We start from the raw sequence: 16,916 nt of genomic DNA, 5'->3' as shown, positions 1-16,916 counted from the left end.
GAATTCCATTTAATGAATCAATGACCTATTTAAGTTCAAGAGGGCTGAACGGAGTTCACAATACTGTACTTTAGCTCCATCTGGTGGTCACATAGACACATACATACACACATATACATATTTATATATACACACAGATATACATATATATATCTATACATACATACATATACATACATATATACATATACATACATATATATACACGTATATATACACACACACTTCATGCTAAGAGTTCCAATTGTTGCTCAGTTTTATTAGCAGCGTAATCTCTTGTGACTGACAAAACAGATGAGCTGATTTGGTTTCAAAAGTGCCAAGATCATTAGCAACATCATGGTCAACAGGTCTGGTCGATGACATTGACAACAACACCAGCCCTGTACGGGTCTTTATGCTAATTATTTACTGCAAAAACTGTACATGAGACAGAATTTAAAAAGCATAAAATAATATCTCAAGATATTTACGCATTTCACAGAAAACTAATAACTATAATCTATTAAACCAACACAATACATTACCAATTTGTCCTAAATGTCCTCCTCCAGTGTTGCCTCTGTTGTGCTGATTGACCGTTGTGTGGATCAAAGTCTGTTGAAGAGAGTTCATTCAATGATAGATTCTCTGCTGAGTAGACAGTCTGCTGTAGTCCTGAGCCATGAGGCAGGTGGACTGAGGTGGACTGCAGCGGTGAGGCAGGTGGACTGAGGTGGACTGCAGTGGTGATGCAGGTGGGCTGAGGTGGACTGCAGTGATGATGCAGGTGGACTGAGGTGGACTGCAGTGGTGAGGCAGGTGGGCTGAGGTGGACTGCAGTGGTGATGCAGGTGGGCTGAGGTGGACTGCAGTGGTGAGGCAGGTGGACTGAGGTGGACTGCAGTGGTGATGCAGGTGGACTGGGGTGGGCTGAGGTGGTGAGGCATTCTGAATAGTATCGTAAAGACACTGACCCGTCTCATTCCTCCTCCTCTGTAGCCTGCAGATTAAAAACACAGACAGAAGATCCACATAGTGGAGGTTGAATTTATATTTTGAAGTGGTCCTTTGTAGCTCAGTGCAGCTCCGGGATAGTGCTGCTCGATTCCCAGGACCACACGCATGTCAAATGGATGTACGGAACTAAGTCACTTTGGATAAAAACAGCTGCTCAATGGCATACACTATAATACATCAGGGATTCTTGAAAGATGAGGAAATAAATGGTTGTTTTTTTTAACAAATATTTTTATTAATATTACAAATGAATAGTGAACACCGTCAGACACCTTAAAAGGCATTACATTTCTACGTTTATTGTTCAACAAGTGTTTAAATGCCTTGATTGTTTAATTCTAACATTCGATTATTCAAGAGCTGTTCTTAGGCACGACGCATCGCAGAGTGCCTGGACACAGCCCTTAGCCCGAAGTATATTGGCCATATATCACAAACCCCATAAGAGCCTTATTGCTATTATAAATTGGTTACCAACGTAATAAGAGCTGTAAAACTAAATGTTTTGTCATATCTATGGTATATGGTCTGATATACCATGATGGCTTTCAGCCAATACGAATTCGGGGCTCAAACCACCCAGTTTCGAGCCCTGAATGCTGATTAGCTGGCTCCGCGTTGTGTCGTGCCTAAGAACGGCCCTTAGCCGTGGTATATTGGCCATATACCACACCCTTATTGCTTAATTATACCATGGGCATTGTTGAATACTTGTTTCTGATTGGCTTAAAGGGCATTCTAGAGTGTGCAGTATTTCCCTATAACCCACGCATGGTATATTTGCATGATAGAATTCATTGGCTATAGTTCATTCTTACATGTTCTATGTTTGAGCTGCTTTTGAAAGCAAAACGTCCAATTGAAAACATCATTGCCATTGTTGAATTCGATGTTCATAAAGGCGAACTAGGACTGGTGGTTTGGGTCTGGTGAGCTAAACTAGCAAGTCTGTTCGGTTACCATGGCAACTCCTGAAGCTGTAAACTCGCTAGCTACTTCAGTGGACGTTGAACACATTTCTACCGGAAAATTAACACATTCCTAACAGCAAATATGTTAAAATTATAGCTTTGGTATAAAAGGGATAATCAACTAAAGATTCTATATATTCTTTAGAAAATAATGTAACTCTGTGGAAGGTCAGTTCCACTCCGTGAACACACCTACCACGTCGTTCATTATTTTACATAGATTGTCTCTTACATTAAATTCAAATCTCCAAACTTCTTTTTGTTTTGTTTTATAGCGCTATATAAAATGCTCCAGGTTAATTTCAATAGCATGTTGGTATGTTGTTCAATATTCAGAACATAAAACCAAATGTCCAAAACATTATCCCTTAGGTCTAGGACAGGAAGTACTTCAATAGTTGAAGTGTATGTTTCAGAAAGACGTATCTTAAGGGGGGTTTAGCCATCTGTGACGGAGTTGACAGGTCACTGATGAAGTGGACAACAAACACTCAAAACAGACATTTTTTTTTACCTCTGAAAAATAGAAGTTCAACACAAAGTTTTAGTAAAATATAGAAAATAATTCATTTTGAAAATTTGCCAATAAAAGCATCAATCTATCAGGTTTTTTACAGAATTTACGTTACATGAAAATCTGAGGAGTTTGTTTTACGGAGTAGACAAACATTTAAATGTTTATTCATTCAAGTTGTATACAAAGTAGCAATCGAGTTTTTCCTCGGTTGCTTCATGCCTATAAAAATCTCATTTAAAATAAACATATTTTAACCAAAATTCCCATCCTATCAGGGAGATGGAGTTGACAGTTTATGGTTGTGGCCAATAGTGATTTGAATATTATTTGTTTAATTCTATCAACATTTGAGAACTTTCCAGACCATGAGTGGCCTTGTTGCACTCCATGTAATGAGGACATGAATAAGGGGGTCCTGATGGTAGTAGAGCTGTCCCTGCTCATTCCTGATTCATTTAGGATTTCAGACAAATCTGACTGAGTCGACCAAATCTCCAGACACATTTTTTAGGAATCAAAGTTTTGAGAGAAATATTATTTAAAGTCAAATAACGGAACAATTTGTCATTTTTGTTATACATTTTTCCTGCCGAACAAGGATTGTCCAGACTTTGAAGAATCCCTGATATATATATGAAGTCTCTGAATGCTCTGCAAATCAGTGAATGCAAAGAGCCCAGGGTTTAGTTGCGTTTATGTGTGTTAAATGCGTACATAACACGTGTGTAAATCAGATGATTTCCCATGAACCAACCTTCTTAGCATTGGCAGCCATGAGAGCCTCCAGCTGGTGGTTCCAGCCCAGGACATCAGCCAGCATCTGCACACCACCGACCACATCCCCTAGCTGGGCCACATCATTGTGTCGCGGGGTCCCCCAAGCGAAGGGCCCCACCAGGTCTCTGTTGATAAGTAGACGAGGGACAGAGTCCCTCACAGCTCCGGCCAGACTGGCAAAGGGCTCCACCTAGTGTATTGACATGGAACAACATGTTTTAAGTCTCCAGTAAATAAATAAAATATATATATATATATATACAAACACACACACACACACCGGAGATATCTTTTATAGGAACCCTGGACTACTGAGTGAAACCCTGTCCTGCCTGATTGACAGGTGAATAACAGGAGAATAGCGTGTTAACTGGTTTATAACATGTTTATAACTGTGAATAACAGCTTACTAACAGCCACATAACATGTGTATAACATCTTAGTAACACATTAATAGCAGCGTTCCTCACCTCCAGAGAGGTACCCATGATAATGAGGAGGTCTGCCAGGGGAAAGTCCTTCAGGTAGCTGAAGTAGTGAGGAGGTAGTTCCTCCCCAAAGAAGACAATGTCAGGCTTCACCACACCCTTACAAGTGGGACATTTAGGGACTGTCCCCTTCATAATATCAGGCTAAGAAGTAGACAAACACACAGGAGAAATACAGGAAATCAAAACTAGATATATATTTTAACAACAAGCCAACAAGTCTCTCAATAATATGAATCAGTTGTAACAGGGAAATGCTCTGAGAATGGAGTGATAGTTAACCGACTCACACGTAGCTCCTCCCCCTTGTAGACTCTGAGACACACAGTACAGGTAGCAGTAGCAAACGAGCCGTGTGCCTCCACCAGTTTCTCAGGGGGGATTCCTGCCACTAGAGTCACACACACACAGTGAAACACAGCGAGATAGACAGAGAGGGAGAGAGACAGTGAAACACAGCGAGATAGACAGAGAGGGAGAAAGACAGTGAAACACAGCGAGATAGACAGAGAGGGAGAGAGACAGTGAAACAAATCAAATCAAATTTTATTTGTCACATACACATGGTTAGCAGATGTTAATGCGAGTGTAGCGAAATGCTTGTGCTTCTAGTTCCGACAATGCAGTAATATCCAATGAGTGATCAAACCTAACAATTCCACAACAACTACCTTATAGACACAAGTGTAAAGGAATGAATAAGAATATGTACATTAAAAAATACATGAATGAGTGATGGTACAGAACGGCAAGATGCAGTAGATGGTATCGAGTGCAGTATATACATATGAGATGAGTAATGTAGGGTATGTAAACAAGATGCAGTAGATGATATAGAGTACAGTATATACATATGAGATGAGTAATGTAGGGTATGTAAACAAGATGCAGTAGATGGTATAGAGTACAGTATATACATATGAGATGAGTAATGTAGGGTATATAAACAAGATGCAGTAGATGGTATAGAGTACAGTATATACATATGAGATGAGTAATGTAGGGTATGTAAACAAGATGCAGTAGATGGTAATAGAGTACAGTATATACATATGAGATGAGTAATGTAGGGTATGTAAACAAGATGCAGTAGATGGTAATAGAGTACAGTATATACATATGAGATGAGTAATGTAGGGTATATAAACAAGATGCAGTAGATGGTATAGAGTACAGTATATACATATGAGATGAGTAATGTAGGGTATGTAAACATTATATAAAGTGTCATTGTTTAAAGTGGCTAGTGATACATTTATTACATCAATGTTTCCATTATTAAAGTGTCTGGAATTGATTCAGTATGTTGGCAGCAGCCACACAGCGTGTGTGTGAGAGAGAGAGAGAGATGACAGGCTCCTGTGTGTATTATCTGAACTGTTTTTCAACATGGTCATACTAGTGTATCCACTTACGTCTCTCCAGGCCGTCGATATTCTGCGTGTACATTCTGAGGAGCTGGCCCTTGTCATGAAGGAGACGTATGAAAAAGTGTGTGAGGTTGGGTTGGTAGTTGCCTGGGTACAGCTCTTTGGCCAGGGCAAAGAAAGGGTTGGGGTTGTGATGGAAGTAGTTGATCTCGAAGATGGCTTCTGCGTAAGGAAGATTATACTGCTGGACGTGGTCATAGAGACCATTGCCAGGGGACCTGTCCAAGGAAAGTAGGGAGAAAAAAGGTTTCCTGCCAAGTCTGTGCATTCATTGTATTCCTGACATGGGTTGACTGAACATCTCAAACACTTTCCAAATACTTGAGGTTGCATTTGATGGAACTTCAACCAATGGAATCATACCAAAAGTGCAAAACCGCAACCTGCCCGCCGGTCAAGTGCACCTCAAGCATTTAAAATATACCGCTTGTCACCTGAAGTCTGGGATCCCACTAGGTGTGCTGATCCCAGCCCCTGCCATCACTATGATCCTCTTGTACTGTCCGCCTCTGATGTTCTTAGTGAGGTCCTCTAGCGTCTGCTGCTTGGAGTCCTCCACTCCTCCTCTACAGAACAGTCCTCGAAACCCAGGCCACCAGACTGTCCTGTCTTGGCTTGGACGTAGACCGTGAACATCCCTTTGCCTTGAAGCGAGGAATACTGTTCTTTGCTGTTGATCTGAGAAGGTAATGCATGTGGTGAAGTTACTGAGTAACTAGCTACTATCCTCATCGATCATATTACCTGTAGGTTTATGTAATGCTCACATCAATCTCAAAAGCACCTTTCAAATGACAATTAGTTTCAAATCGATATTTAGGCTCTTGCTTACGTTTGAGTTTGATGAATCTAGCTGTACTTGATGTAATAGTATGATACAGATATAACCTGCCCTTGTAGACCAGTGGCGAGGACATGAAATAAGTCATAGCTAGCTGCAAGAAATACACAGTATATTTGTAGCTTTCTCTAGAGCCGCATCTTCATTTTGGAAGCAGGCAGTTGAAGCGCATGTTTTTACACAAGAAGAACCATTTCAATAGCATAACTCTCCTAAGGTGTTTAGCTACATTTCATAATGCACAACATTCGCTCAAAACCAAATGTGAGCCGCTGCATTAGTCTGTTGTTGCTCTGATTACCTTTGAACTCGTGACGAAGGCTGATTATACCGTAAAATATGTAAAAAAAATATATATATAATAGAGTTTAGAATAAACCATTTAAATATAAGTGCTCACTGTCATTATTTTATCAATTGTAAATATCAGTTTGGTTCACTAATTAAACTACTTATCGTGATTACATCTATTTAAAGTATATATATATATATATATGGGGTAATTAAAAAACACGTCAACGCGTATTTGTTAGGAACATTACGGTAGACGTGCCTACGTCACGCTCAGCTCCCATGAGCCTTTGCGTCTGCTCTCTGCTTGTGGTGCTAGCTGTTCTGTTAGCTCGCTCGCTAGCATTTATAAGATACAAGTTTGTCAACGCGTTTCTCATTCGGTATCTAAATCTAAACCTACCGCGACACAATGAAAGATGTTACCGGGTACCTCAAAACGCAACAGAGCATCAGTTCGACCCCGGAGATGGCATCGGAATGGCACACACTAGAGGAGTTTTACAACAAAAAGTAAGGAAAGCGTCTTTGTCTACGTTATAGCTAGTTGTTTTATATGTCTGTCATTCATGCCGCTGAGTCATGGAGTTAGCTTACTAATGCTACAGTAGCTAGCTGAACACCAACCATCAGTGAATGACACACAAACAACACACCAACTGTGAATTGTGTACAGTGGAATAAAACATGAAATATGTTTTATTCGTAACATGTGACTAACGTTACCGAAAATGTATTGTTATGATTAGTCGTCATGTCCACAATCTTCCTTTGATGCTATGCGGTTAACGTTTGCTAAAAATGCTTCAGTAGACAGGGAGGCTAGCTAATTAGGTAGTTAGTTAAGGTTAGTTTTTTTTGTTGCATTTAGGGACTTTTGCAATCTTGCAAGGCCATAGGTATTCATAGTCTCCCCGTCTTCCCTTCATCAGGCGGCAGGTAGACTAGTGGTCAGAGAGTTGGACTAGTAAATTAACAGAAAAGTTGCAAGATCGAATCCCCAAAATGACAAGGTACATCTGTCATTCTGCCCCTGAACAGGCAGTTAACCCACTGTTTCTAGGCTGTCATTGAAAATAAGAATTTGTTCTTAACTGACTTGCCTAGTTAAATAAAGGTACAAATAAATCTGACCAGCTTGCCACTAATCCCATTCAGTGCAGGTTTGTTTCTTATTCATCATGTAATTCTAGTACCTAACCATACCTCGTCTTTCCATTGACAGGTTGTGGCATCAGTTGACCCTGAAGCTCACAGACTTTGTAAAAGACCCTTGCTTTGCCACAGGAGATGGCCTCATACAACTGTATGATAACTTCCTCAGTGACTTTGACCACAGGTAGGACCAACACCAACCTACAGTAATAACTGCTTCTCTGACAATTGGAAGAGTAGCTAGAATTACAACACTGTTTAGTAGTCTAATCTCTGAGTGTTCAGTTGTAACCTTTTCTTTCTCTGTCTCTCTGTCGTTTCTAGAATCAACCCCCTGTCTCTGGTGGAGATCATCCTGTATGTTGCCAGACAGATGACAGGTAAGAACACAGTCGTGACATGCAGTCTGTAGTCCTATCACCTTCTTCGCTGATGCTAAGTAATTGAACATGAATCCACTCAGATACAGCATGTATCAGCACTCATGGTATTTCAACCAGCTCAACCATGTTCTCCTTTTCAGATCCTAAAGATGCTATCACTTTCCTTGAGAAGACGAAGGAGAAGGTGAAGAGCAACGACGAGTCGGTCATTCTGTGCAAGACATCTATTGGAGCCCTTAAACTGGAGATAAATGACCTTCCAGCCACAAAGGTAACACACTGTCTGGCTATACAGTAACTTACTTGTAGGTAAAAACCTGGAAAACAAACATCTCAATGGAGACCTGTCCCAAGATGGCAGGAATCAAAACAATCAAAAACATACAATAGCTTACTGAAGCCGGGTGTACATGTATGTACATTTCAATTCAGTGTATATTTTGATTTTATTTTACCTTTATTTAACCAGGCAAGTCAGTTAAGAACAAATTATTATTTTCAATGACGGCCTAGGAACAGTGGGTTAACTGCCTGTGCAGGGGCAGAACGACAGATTTGTACCTTGTCAGCTCGGGGGGCTTGAACTTGTAACCTTCCGGTTACTAGTCCACCGCTCTAACCACTAGGCTACCCTGCCTTCCGTCCTACAGATATTAATTGAGGAGGTGGAGGAGACGCTGAATAACTTGCCGGGTGTGACGTCAGTCCACGGGCGATTCTACGACCTGTCCAGCAAATACTACCGCATCGTGGGGAACCACGCCTCTTACTACAAGGACGCGCTGCGCTACCTCGGCTGTGTCGACATCAAAGACCTGCCAGGTAACATCTGTTTACAATGTACAGAGGCAGTATGTTGCACTGAAATCATACAGCAGAATTTAATGTTGGTAAAATCACAAAAGCATCATTAGAATTCTTTTTCTTTTTTTTTTTACAATTGTTTGAAGGCGTTATTAGTTGGTGTGCTAGTACTCACTAGCTGTCATAACTGATGTCTTTATATCCATCAGAGACAGAGAAGCAGGAGAGGGCTTTCACACTGGGTCTGGCTGGACTCTTAGGAGAAGGAGTTTACAACTTCGGAGAGCTGGTAATTACCCATCACCACCCTTGTGATAGTTGTGTTTTTGAGGTATCCTCCCATTTGGTGAGATATTAGTCTGGCTGATAATAAGCATCAAGCAGCCATTTTAAAGCTAGTTTTGGCTGAGCTACAGCCACCAAAGTTTGGGCTCAAGTTTTACCTTCAAAGCACCAGATGGCTTTGACAGCCTCGGTTTGACAGCCTCGGTTTGACAGCCTGTCTCTGCTTGTGTTTTTAGCTGATGCACCCGGTACTGGAGTCCCTAAGGAACACAGACAAACAGTGGCTGATAGACACATTGTACTCCTTCAACGGAGGCAACGTGGAGAAGTTCCAGGCCTACAAGTCTGCCTGGGGAGCGCAGGTAACCAGCACAACTGGCTATAGTACGGCCTACAACAGCCGGTTGAATGTACTCTATGGAAACTATCACTGCAAGAAATAGAGAGCGAAAACTATTGTAGCTCCCGTTGTCTCGATCCAGAATGTGTTATTGTTTATACACATGGACATGGGTTTGTTGATGTGCTATGATTGGAGGCCCATTTTTGTTTAAATGATAATGCAAGTTAATAATGTTACAATAATCGCAGAAGATTAGAAATCACCTGTCATTTAACCAACAAACACAACTCATCTCAACGTGTGTCTGTGTTGCAGCCTGACCTGGCAGCCAATGAAGCCAAACTGATGCAGAAGATTCAGCTGCTGTGTGTGATGGAGGTGGGTTCTCCTTTCTCTCTCTCTTTTCCCCCCCCCCACACGGCAGAACTAATGCTCTCTCTAATTGAATGTTTTATAGTGCAGGAGAACTGACGTTTGGATACAGGTTTTTACTTTTCATAATGAATGTGTTTGTTTTACCCAAGGGTAGGAACTGAAAAATGGCATGTTTTTAGAGGAACAGAATCTGAACTGGGAACGAAAGTGATCTATACAGTTCCGGAACAGAACAGTTATTTTGAAAGCATGGGAACCGATTAATAACTTTACATTTCGGGTATTTTTTTCTTGTCCCACAAAAAAACAAAGTGGCTATGCAAAGCTCTCCCTCTGTCACTCAAACTTCTTCCAGTGTCTACCTGCCCCTCCCCCTCCTTCTGAAGCCCTCACTTTGTCACTCAGAAACTTCTTCCAGTGTCTGCCTGTCAGATCTTTGCCAGTGTGTGAGTGAGTGGGCTACTGTAGCCCCTCCCCCCTCTGAAGCATAGGCTACTGTAGCCACTCCCCCCTCTGAAGCATAGGCTACTGGAGCCCCTCCCCTCTGAAGCATAGGCTACTGGAGCCCCTCCCCCTCTGAAGCATAGGCTACTGGAGCCCCTCCCCCTCTGAAGCATAGGCTACTGGAGCCCCTCCCCCTCTGAAGCATAGGCTACTGGAGCCCCTCCCCCTCTGAAGCATAGGCTACTGGAGCCCCTCCCCCTCTGAAGCATAGGCTACTGGAGCCCCTCCCCCCTCTGAAGCATAGGCTACTGGAGCCCCTCCCCCCTCTGAAGCATAGGCTACTGGAGCCTACTGATGTTACAGGCATGAAAACAGAAGAATGCTAGTTAATGATACTATAGTTATCAAATTTTATTTGTCACATACACATGGTTAGCAGATGTGAATGCGAGTGTAGCGAAATGCTTGTGCTTCTCATTCTGACCATTCACAACAACTACCTTTACACACAAGTGTAAAGGAATGATTAAGAATTTGCACATAAAAATATATGAATGAGAGATGGCCCAACGGCATAGGCAAGATGCAGTAGATGGTATAGAGTACAGTATATACATATGAGATGAGTAATGTAGGGTATGTAAACAAGATGCAGTAGATGGTATAGAGTACAGTATATACATATGAGATGAGTAATGTAGGGTATGTAAACAAGATGCAGTAGATGGTATAGAGTACAGTATATACATATGAGATGAGTAATGTAGGGTATGTAAACATTATATGAAGTGGCGTTGTTTAAAGTGGCTAGTGATGCATTTATTACATCCTGAAAAAGGGGACTTTTCTTTTTTGCTGAGCCAATTTTTTTTTTTTTTATGGTTCAGAATGAAAATAAATTAGGTTCCAACACCTGATTTTTACCAGCTTACTGTTGGATGCACTGATTGGTCAGTCTCTCTGGGTCACAGCGCCTGCTTAATGACGAGGATAAATTTAAGTGATGTTCCCAAACAGCCCTAACAGGTCTACCTCTTCTTCTCTCCTCCGTCTAGATGACGTTCACTCGTCCCGCCAACAACAGACAGCTGACCTTCCATGAGATTGGACAGAGTGCCAAGATCCCCGTGAACGAGGTCAGTTGGTCGTCAATCCACCAATCGTATGTCACTTATAACAAATCATTAATATCTGGAGGCTTCTTATGAACATAGGTCTGTATCCGTGGTCACCTGGTCCACAGGTGATTTGCCCAGCACAATAACAACTAAATAACATAACATTTAGTTGAGTCGGTGCTTTACTGTCTGGAACTATAGGCCTGCACATCCTGTGGCTCCACCTCCAGAGTTAGTGACAACTGGGGTTTATCTGGAGACCAGGGTTGGTGACAACTGAGGTTTATCTGGGCACCAGGGTTGGTGACAACTGAGGTTTATCTGGGCACCAGGGTTGGTGACAACTGAGGTTTATCTGGGGACCAGGGTCGGTGACAACTGGGGTTTATCTGGGGACCAGGGTTGGGGTTTATCTGGGGACCAGGGTTGGGGTTTATCTGGGGACCAGGGTTGGGGTTTATCTGGGGACCAGGGTTGGGGTTTATCTGGGGACCAGGGTTGGGGTTTATCTGGGGACCAGGGTTGGGGTTTATCTGGGGACCAGGGTTGGGGTTTATCTGGGGACCAGGGTTGGGGTTTATCTGGGGACCAGGGTTGGGGTTTATCTGGGGACCAGGGTTGGGGTTTATCTGGGGACCAGGGTTGGGGTTTATCTGGGGACCAGGGTTGGGGTTTATCTGGGGTTTATCTGGAGAGTTGATTGTAAACGGTTTGAACCTCCTGACTGGGTCTGATTGTGATTCTTGGTTGTCCCCTGCAGGTGGAGCTGCTAGTGATGAAAGCTCTGTCTGTGGGTCTGATCAAAGGAAACATTGACGAGGTGGACCAGAAGGTTCAGATGACCTGGGTGCAGCCCCGAGTACTGGACCTGCAGCAGGTAAATGCATACCACTCTTTAACATATTCATATTCACGGGCCAAGGAATAATAATCAATCAATGAGAAGCACCGGTTCTCAGAGGCTGGACATGACTCCTGGTTTGGACCAGAAACAGGGACTATAATGTCCTCTGTAACACAAGACATTGAGACCAATCCTAGTTGTAGTTAAAGTGGCTTTGAGCTATAGAAATCATGCTCGACATATGGAAAAGCTTTTTGAATGTTAACCTTTGACCCTGACTCTCTTCCTTGTCCTTTTTCAGATCAAGGGCATGAAGGACCGGTTGGACCTCTGGTGTGGGGATGTGAAAAACATGGCTGTGTTGGTGGAACAGCAGGCCCACGATATCCTCACCTAGACGGGCCTCCTCCCCCTTGGTTTAGCATCACTTAGACAGGCCTCCTCCCTCTGGTCTCCTCCATGGCCCTGTCCAGAACAACCCCCTAACCTCTAGACACTTGTAGAGATCAGAGAACATTTGATAGGTTTATGCAGTATGATGATAGTACCTTGCCCTCTGATAGTCTAGGTAGAGTTTTGGCCATATTGCTTCCACCAGTTAGATCCTCTCAGACAAGGGTCTAGGGTGTAGGTGCCAGGATGTTCTTCTGGACAGGGCCCTTCCCCCAGCCTGTTCACCCCTAGAACAGACCCCCCATCACAGGAATCCTCTCTTCATTCCTCTACCTACTTATCTCCCAGAAGGACTGATGCATCCAACTTTTTCAGTGTTTTTGTATTTTTGTTGGGGTTCTGTGTACGTTCTTGTTACTTTATAGCAGTAAATAAATACAAGAAAACATTGTTCAATTTTGAAATAAAAATGACAAATGCTTGTTGATGAAACATTACCCTTCAAGCATGAATTGTGGATGTGACTGTGTTTTTAGACCGATTGGTTGTATTGTACCAGGGGTACATGAGGTCCAGGACTAGAGGGGTATGAACCCAGGGGTACATGAGGTCCAGGACTAGAGGGGTATGGTGAACCCAGGGGTACATGAGGTCCAGGACTAGAGGGGTATGAACCCAGGGGTACATGAGGTCCAGGACTAGAGGGGTATGAACCCAGGGGTACATGAGGTCTAGGACTAGAGGGGTGTGAACCCAGGGGTACATGAGGTCCAGGACTAGAGGGGTATGGTGAACCCAGGGGTACATGAGGTCTAGGACTAGAGGGGTATGGTGAACCCAGGAGTACATGAGGTCCAGGACTAGAGGGGTATGAACCCAGGAGTACATGAGGTCCAGGACTAGAGGGGTATGAACCCAGGGGTACATGAGGTCCAGGACTAGAGGGGTATGAACCCAGGGGTACATGAGGTCCAGGACTAGAGGGGTATGAACCCAGGGGTACATGAGGTCCAGGACTAGAGGGGTATGAACCCAGGAGTACATGAGGTCCAGGACTAGAGGGGTATGAACCCAGGGGTACATGAGGTCCAGGACTAGAGGGGTATGAACCCAGGGGTACATGAGGTCCAGGACTAGAGGGGTATGAACCCAGGGGTACATGAGGTCCGGGACTAGAGGGGTATGAACCCAGGGGTACATGAGGTCTAGGACTAGAGGGGTATGAACCCAGGGGTACATGAGGTCCAGGACTAGAGGGGTATGGTGAACCCAGGGTTACATGAGGTCCAGGACTAGAGGGGTATGAACCCAGGGGTACATGAGGTCTAGGACACGGGGGAAACTGTTCATATAATTAAAATTACTGACTACTGAGCTTAAAAGCCTCCTGATATACGCTGAGTATACGTACCAAACATGAGGAACATCTGCTTACTATTTAGTTTCACCCCCTTTTGTCCTCAGAACAGCCTCAATTCGTCAGTGCATAGACTCTACAAGGTGTTGAAAGCCTTCCACAGGGTCTCTACAAGGTGTTGAAAGCCTTCCACAGGGACTCTACAAGGTGTTGAAAGCCTTCCACAGGGTCTCTACAAGGTGTTGAAAGCCTTCCACAGGGACTCTACAAGGTGTTGAAAGCCTTCCACAGGGACTCTACAAGGTGTTAAAAGCCTTCCACAGGGTCTCTACAAGGTGTTGAAAGCCTTCCACAGGGTCTCTACAAGGTGTTGAAAGCCTTCCACAGGGTCTCTACAAGGTGTTGAAAGCCTTCCACAGGGTCTCTACAAGGTGTTGAAAGCCTTCCACAGGGACTCTACAAGGTGTTGAAAGCCTTCCACAGGGTCTCTACAAGGTGTTGAAAGCCTTCCACAGGGACTCTACAAGGTGTTAAAAGCCTTCCACAGGGTCTCTACAAGGTGTTGAAAGCCTTCCACAGGGTCTCTACAAGGTGTTGAAAGCCTTCCACAGGGACTCTACAAGGTGTTGAAAGCCTTCCACAGGGTCTCTACAAGGTGTTGAAAGCCTTCCACAGGGTCTCTACAAGGTGTTGAAAGCCTTCCACAGGGTCTCTACAAGGTGTTGAAAGCCTTCCACAGGGTCTCTACAAGGTGTTGAAAGCCTTCCACAGGGACTCTACAAGGTGTTAAAAGCCTTCCACAGGGTCTCTACAAGGTGTTGAAAGCCTTCCACAGGGACTCTACAAGGTGTTGAAAGCCTTCCACAGGGTCTCTACAAGGTGTTGAAAGCCTTCCACAGGGTCTCTACAAGGTGTTGAAAGCATTCCACAGGGTCTCTACAAGGTGTTGAAAGCCTTCCACAGGGTCTATACAAGGTGTTGAAAGCCTTCCACAGGGTCTCTACAAGGTGTTGAAAGCCTTCCACAGGGCCTCTACAAGGTGTTGAAAGCCTTCCACAGGGACTCTACAAGGTGTTGAAAGCCTTCCACAGGGTCTCTACAAGGTGTTGAAAGCCTTCCACAGGGTCTCTACAAGGTGTTGAAAGCCTTCCACAGGAACTCTACAAGGTGTTGAAAGCCTTCCACAGGGTCTCTACAAGGTGTTGAAAGCCTTCCACAGGGTCTCTACAAGGTGTTGAAAGCCTTCCACAGGGTCTCTACAAGGTGTTGAAAGCCTTCCACAGGGCCTCTACAAGGTGTTGAAAGCCTTCCACAGGGACTCTACAAGGTGTTGAAAGCCTTCCACAGGGTCTCTACAAGGTGTTGAAAGCCTTCCACAGGGTCTCTACAAGGTGTTGAAAGCCTTCCACAGGGACTCTACAAGGTGTTGAAAGCCTTCCACAGGGTCTCTACAAGGTGTTGAAAGCCTTCCACAGGGTCTCTACAAGGTGTTGAAAGCCTTCCACAGGGTCTCTACAAGGTGTTGAAAGCCTTCCACAGGGACTCTACAAGGTGTTGAAAGCCTTCCACAGGGTCTCTACAAGGTGTTGAAAGCCTTCCACAGGGTCTCTACAAGGTGTTGAAAACGTTCCACAGGGACTCTACAAGGTGTTGAAAGCCTTCCACAGGGTCTCTACAAGGTGTTGAAAGCCTTCCACAGGGACGCTGGCCCCATGTCGACTCCAATGCTTCCTACAGTTGTGTCAAGTTGGCTGGATGTCCTTTGGGTGGTGGACCGTTCTTGATACAAACAGGGAAACTGTTCAGCATGAAAAAACGTTGCAGTTCTCGACACACTCAAACCGGTGCGCCTGGCACATACCTCGTTCAAAGGCACTTAAATCTTAATTTGACTGAAGTGGATTTAACAAGTGTCGTCAAAAAGGGATCATAGCTTTTACCTGGTCAGTCTATGTCATGGAAAGAGCAGGTGTTCCTAATGTTTTGTCCACTCAGTGTAAACGTAGGCAATATTATCACCACTGATTTACCATACAACAAATTATTAAATCGATGCATTACATTTATAGAAATGGTATTATGAATATCTATTCTAACTTCAACATTCTTAATGCAGCATCTTAATTCAATCTTAATAATGAAGGGTTTTCAGAAAATGTCTACAGGAAATCTATTGAGCTAAATTAGTCTTAGATTGTCCCTGAGGTAAAGGAACAGCAACCAACAACAACGAGAGGAGATCGTGACAAACACATCCACCAGCTCACTACGTGGTTTCCAAGGTGATTCATTAAAGTCTTCCATTCAATCAATACATTTTTATGAGGCTATGAACTACATAACCACATTATCAGGCTATGAACTACATAACCACATTATCAGGCTATGAACTACATAACCAAATTATCAGGCTATGAACTACATAACCACATTATCAGGTATGAACTACATAACCACATTATCAGGCTATGAACTATGTAACCACATTATCAGGCTATGAACTACATAACCACATTATCAGGACCATGAACCACTTATCAGTACATAACCACATTATCAAAACTATGCCACATTATCAGGCTTGATTAACCACATTATCAGGCTATGAACCACATAACCACATTATCAGGACATGAACCACTTGGACATGAACCACTGTGATTAAAATTATCAGGACATGAACCACTGTACATAACCACATTATCAGGACATGAACCACTGTACATAACCACATTGTCAAAATGCCACCTTGATTATCATAGGGGAAACATTGAGGTGATTAAAAAAAATATGTAATTGAACATCTGAAACTGTTATGAATTAACATAAATATGATGTGAAAACAGAAAACAAATATAAAAATGGAAAACGTTGATTTAATCAGGTATTTAATCATTATTAAAATTATTAGATCATCTTAATTTATGAAGATGCCCTTGCTTTTATTTTAATGCACTTTATAAGAGAGAATTATGTGGAAAATGTGTGGTTCTTATCCAAGAAAACGGTTCAAGACTCTCCCAATATCTTCATATTGGCAGACGGCGAAAGACGTGGGAGGTTCTGATTATCTGCGCTGTTATCAAAGTGAATTGTGTGAT

General features: G+C 43.2%; 2 protein-coding genes across 2 annotated transcripts; one reads left to right on the top strand and one right to left on the bottom strand.

Moving 5' to 3' along the window:
• Window positions 1–241: 241 nt before the first annotated feature.
• LOC124023653 (NAD-dependent protein deacetylase sirtuin-3-like) lies at window positions 242–6,319 on the bottom strand. Its single transcript, XM_046338008.1, has 7 exons — window positions 6,015–6,319; window positions 5,617–5,860; window positions 5,168–5,400; window positions 4,043–4,143; window positions 3,735–3,896; window positions 3,242–3,454; window positions 242–982 (listed from the first exon to the last, which is right to left on the bottom strand). The coding sequence occupies exons 1-7, from the start codon at window positions 6,109–6,111 to the stop codon at window positions 962–964; spliced, it is 1,071 nt and encodes a 356-aa protein (XP_046193964.1). The 5' UTR covers window positions 6,112–6,319; the 3' UTR covers window positions 242–961.
• Window positions 6,320–6,647: 328 nt separating this feature from the next.
• Window positions 6,648–12,955, top strand: LOC124023651 (26S proteasome non-ATPase regulatory subunit 13-like). Its single transcript, XM_046338007.1, has 11 exons — window positions 6,648–6,827; window positions 7,540–7,653; window positions 7,794–7,849; window positions 7,993–8,123; window positions 8,503–8,674; window positions 8,866–8,945; window positions 9,178–9,303; window positions 9,600–9,662; window positions 11,159–11,239; window positions 11,982–12,098; window positions 12,367–12,955. The coding sequence occupies exons 1-11, from the start codon at window positions 6,727–6,729 to the stop codon at window positions 12,460–12,462; spliced, it is 1,137 nt and encodes a 378-aa protein (XP_046193963.1). The 5' UTR covers window positions 6,648–6,726; the 3' UTR covers window positions 12,463–12,955.
• The last annotated feature ends 3,961 nt before the right edge of the window (window positions 12,956–16,916 follow it).

Source organism: Oncorhynchus gorbuscha, unplaced genomic scaffold (assembly GCF_021184085.1).
Source record: "Oncorhynchus gorbuscha isolate QuinsamMale2020 ecotype Even-year unplaced genomic scaffold, OgorEven_v1.0 Un_scaffold_1669, whole genome shotgun sequence".
Classification (NCBI taxonomy): domain Eukaryota; kingdom Metazoa; phylum Chordata; class Actinopteri; order Salmoniformes; family Salmonidae; genus Oncorhynchus; species Oncorhynchus gorbuscha.
The sequence above is the reverse complement of the archived record's forward strand: the minus strand, read 5'-3'. Positions and strand labels throughout refer to the sequence as shown.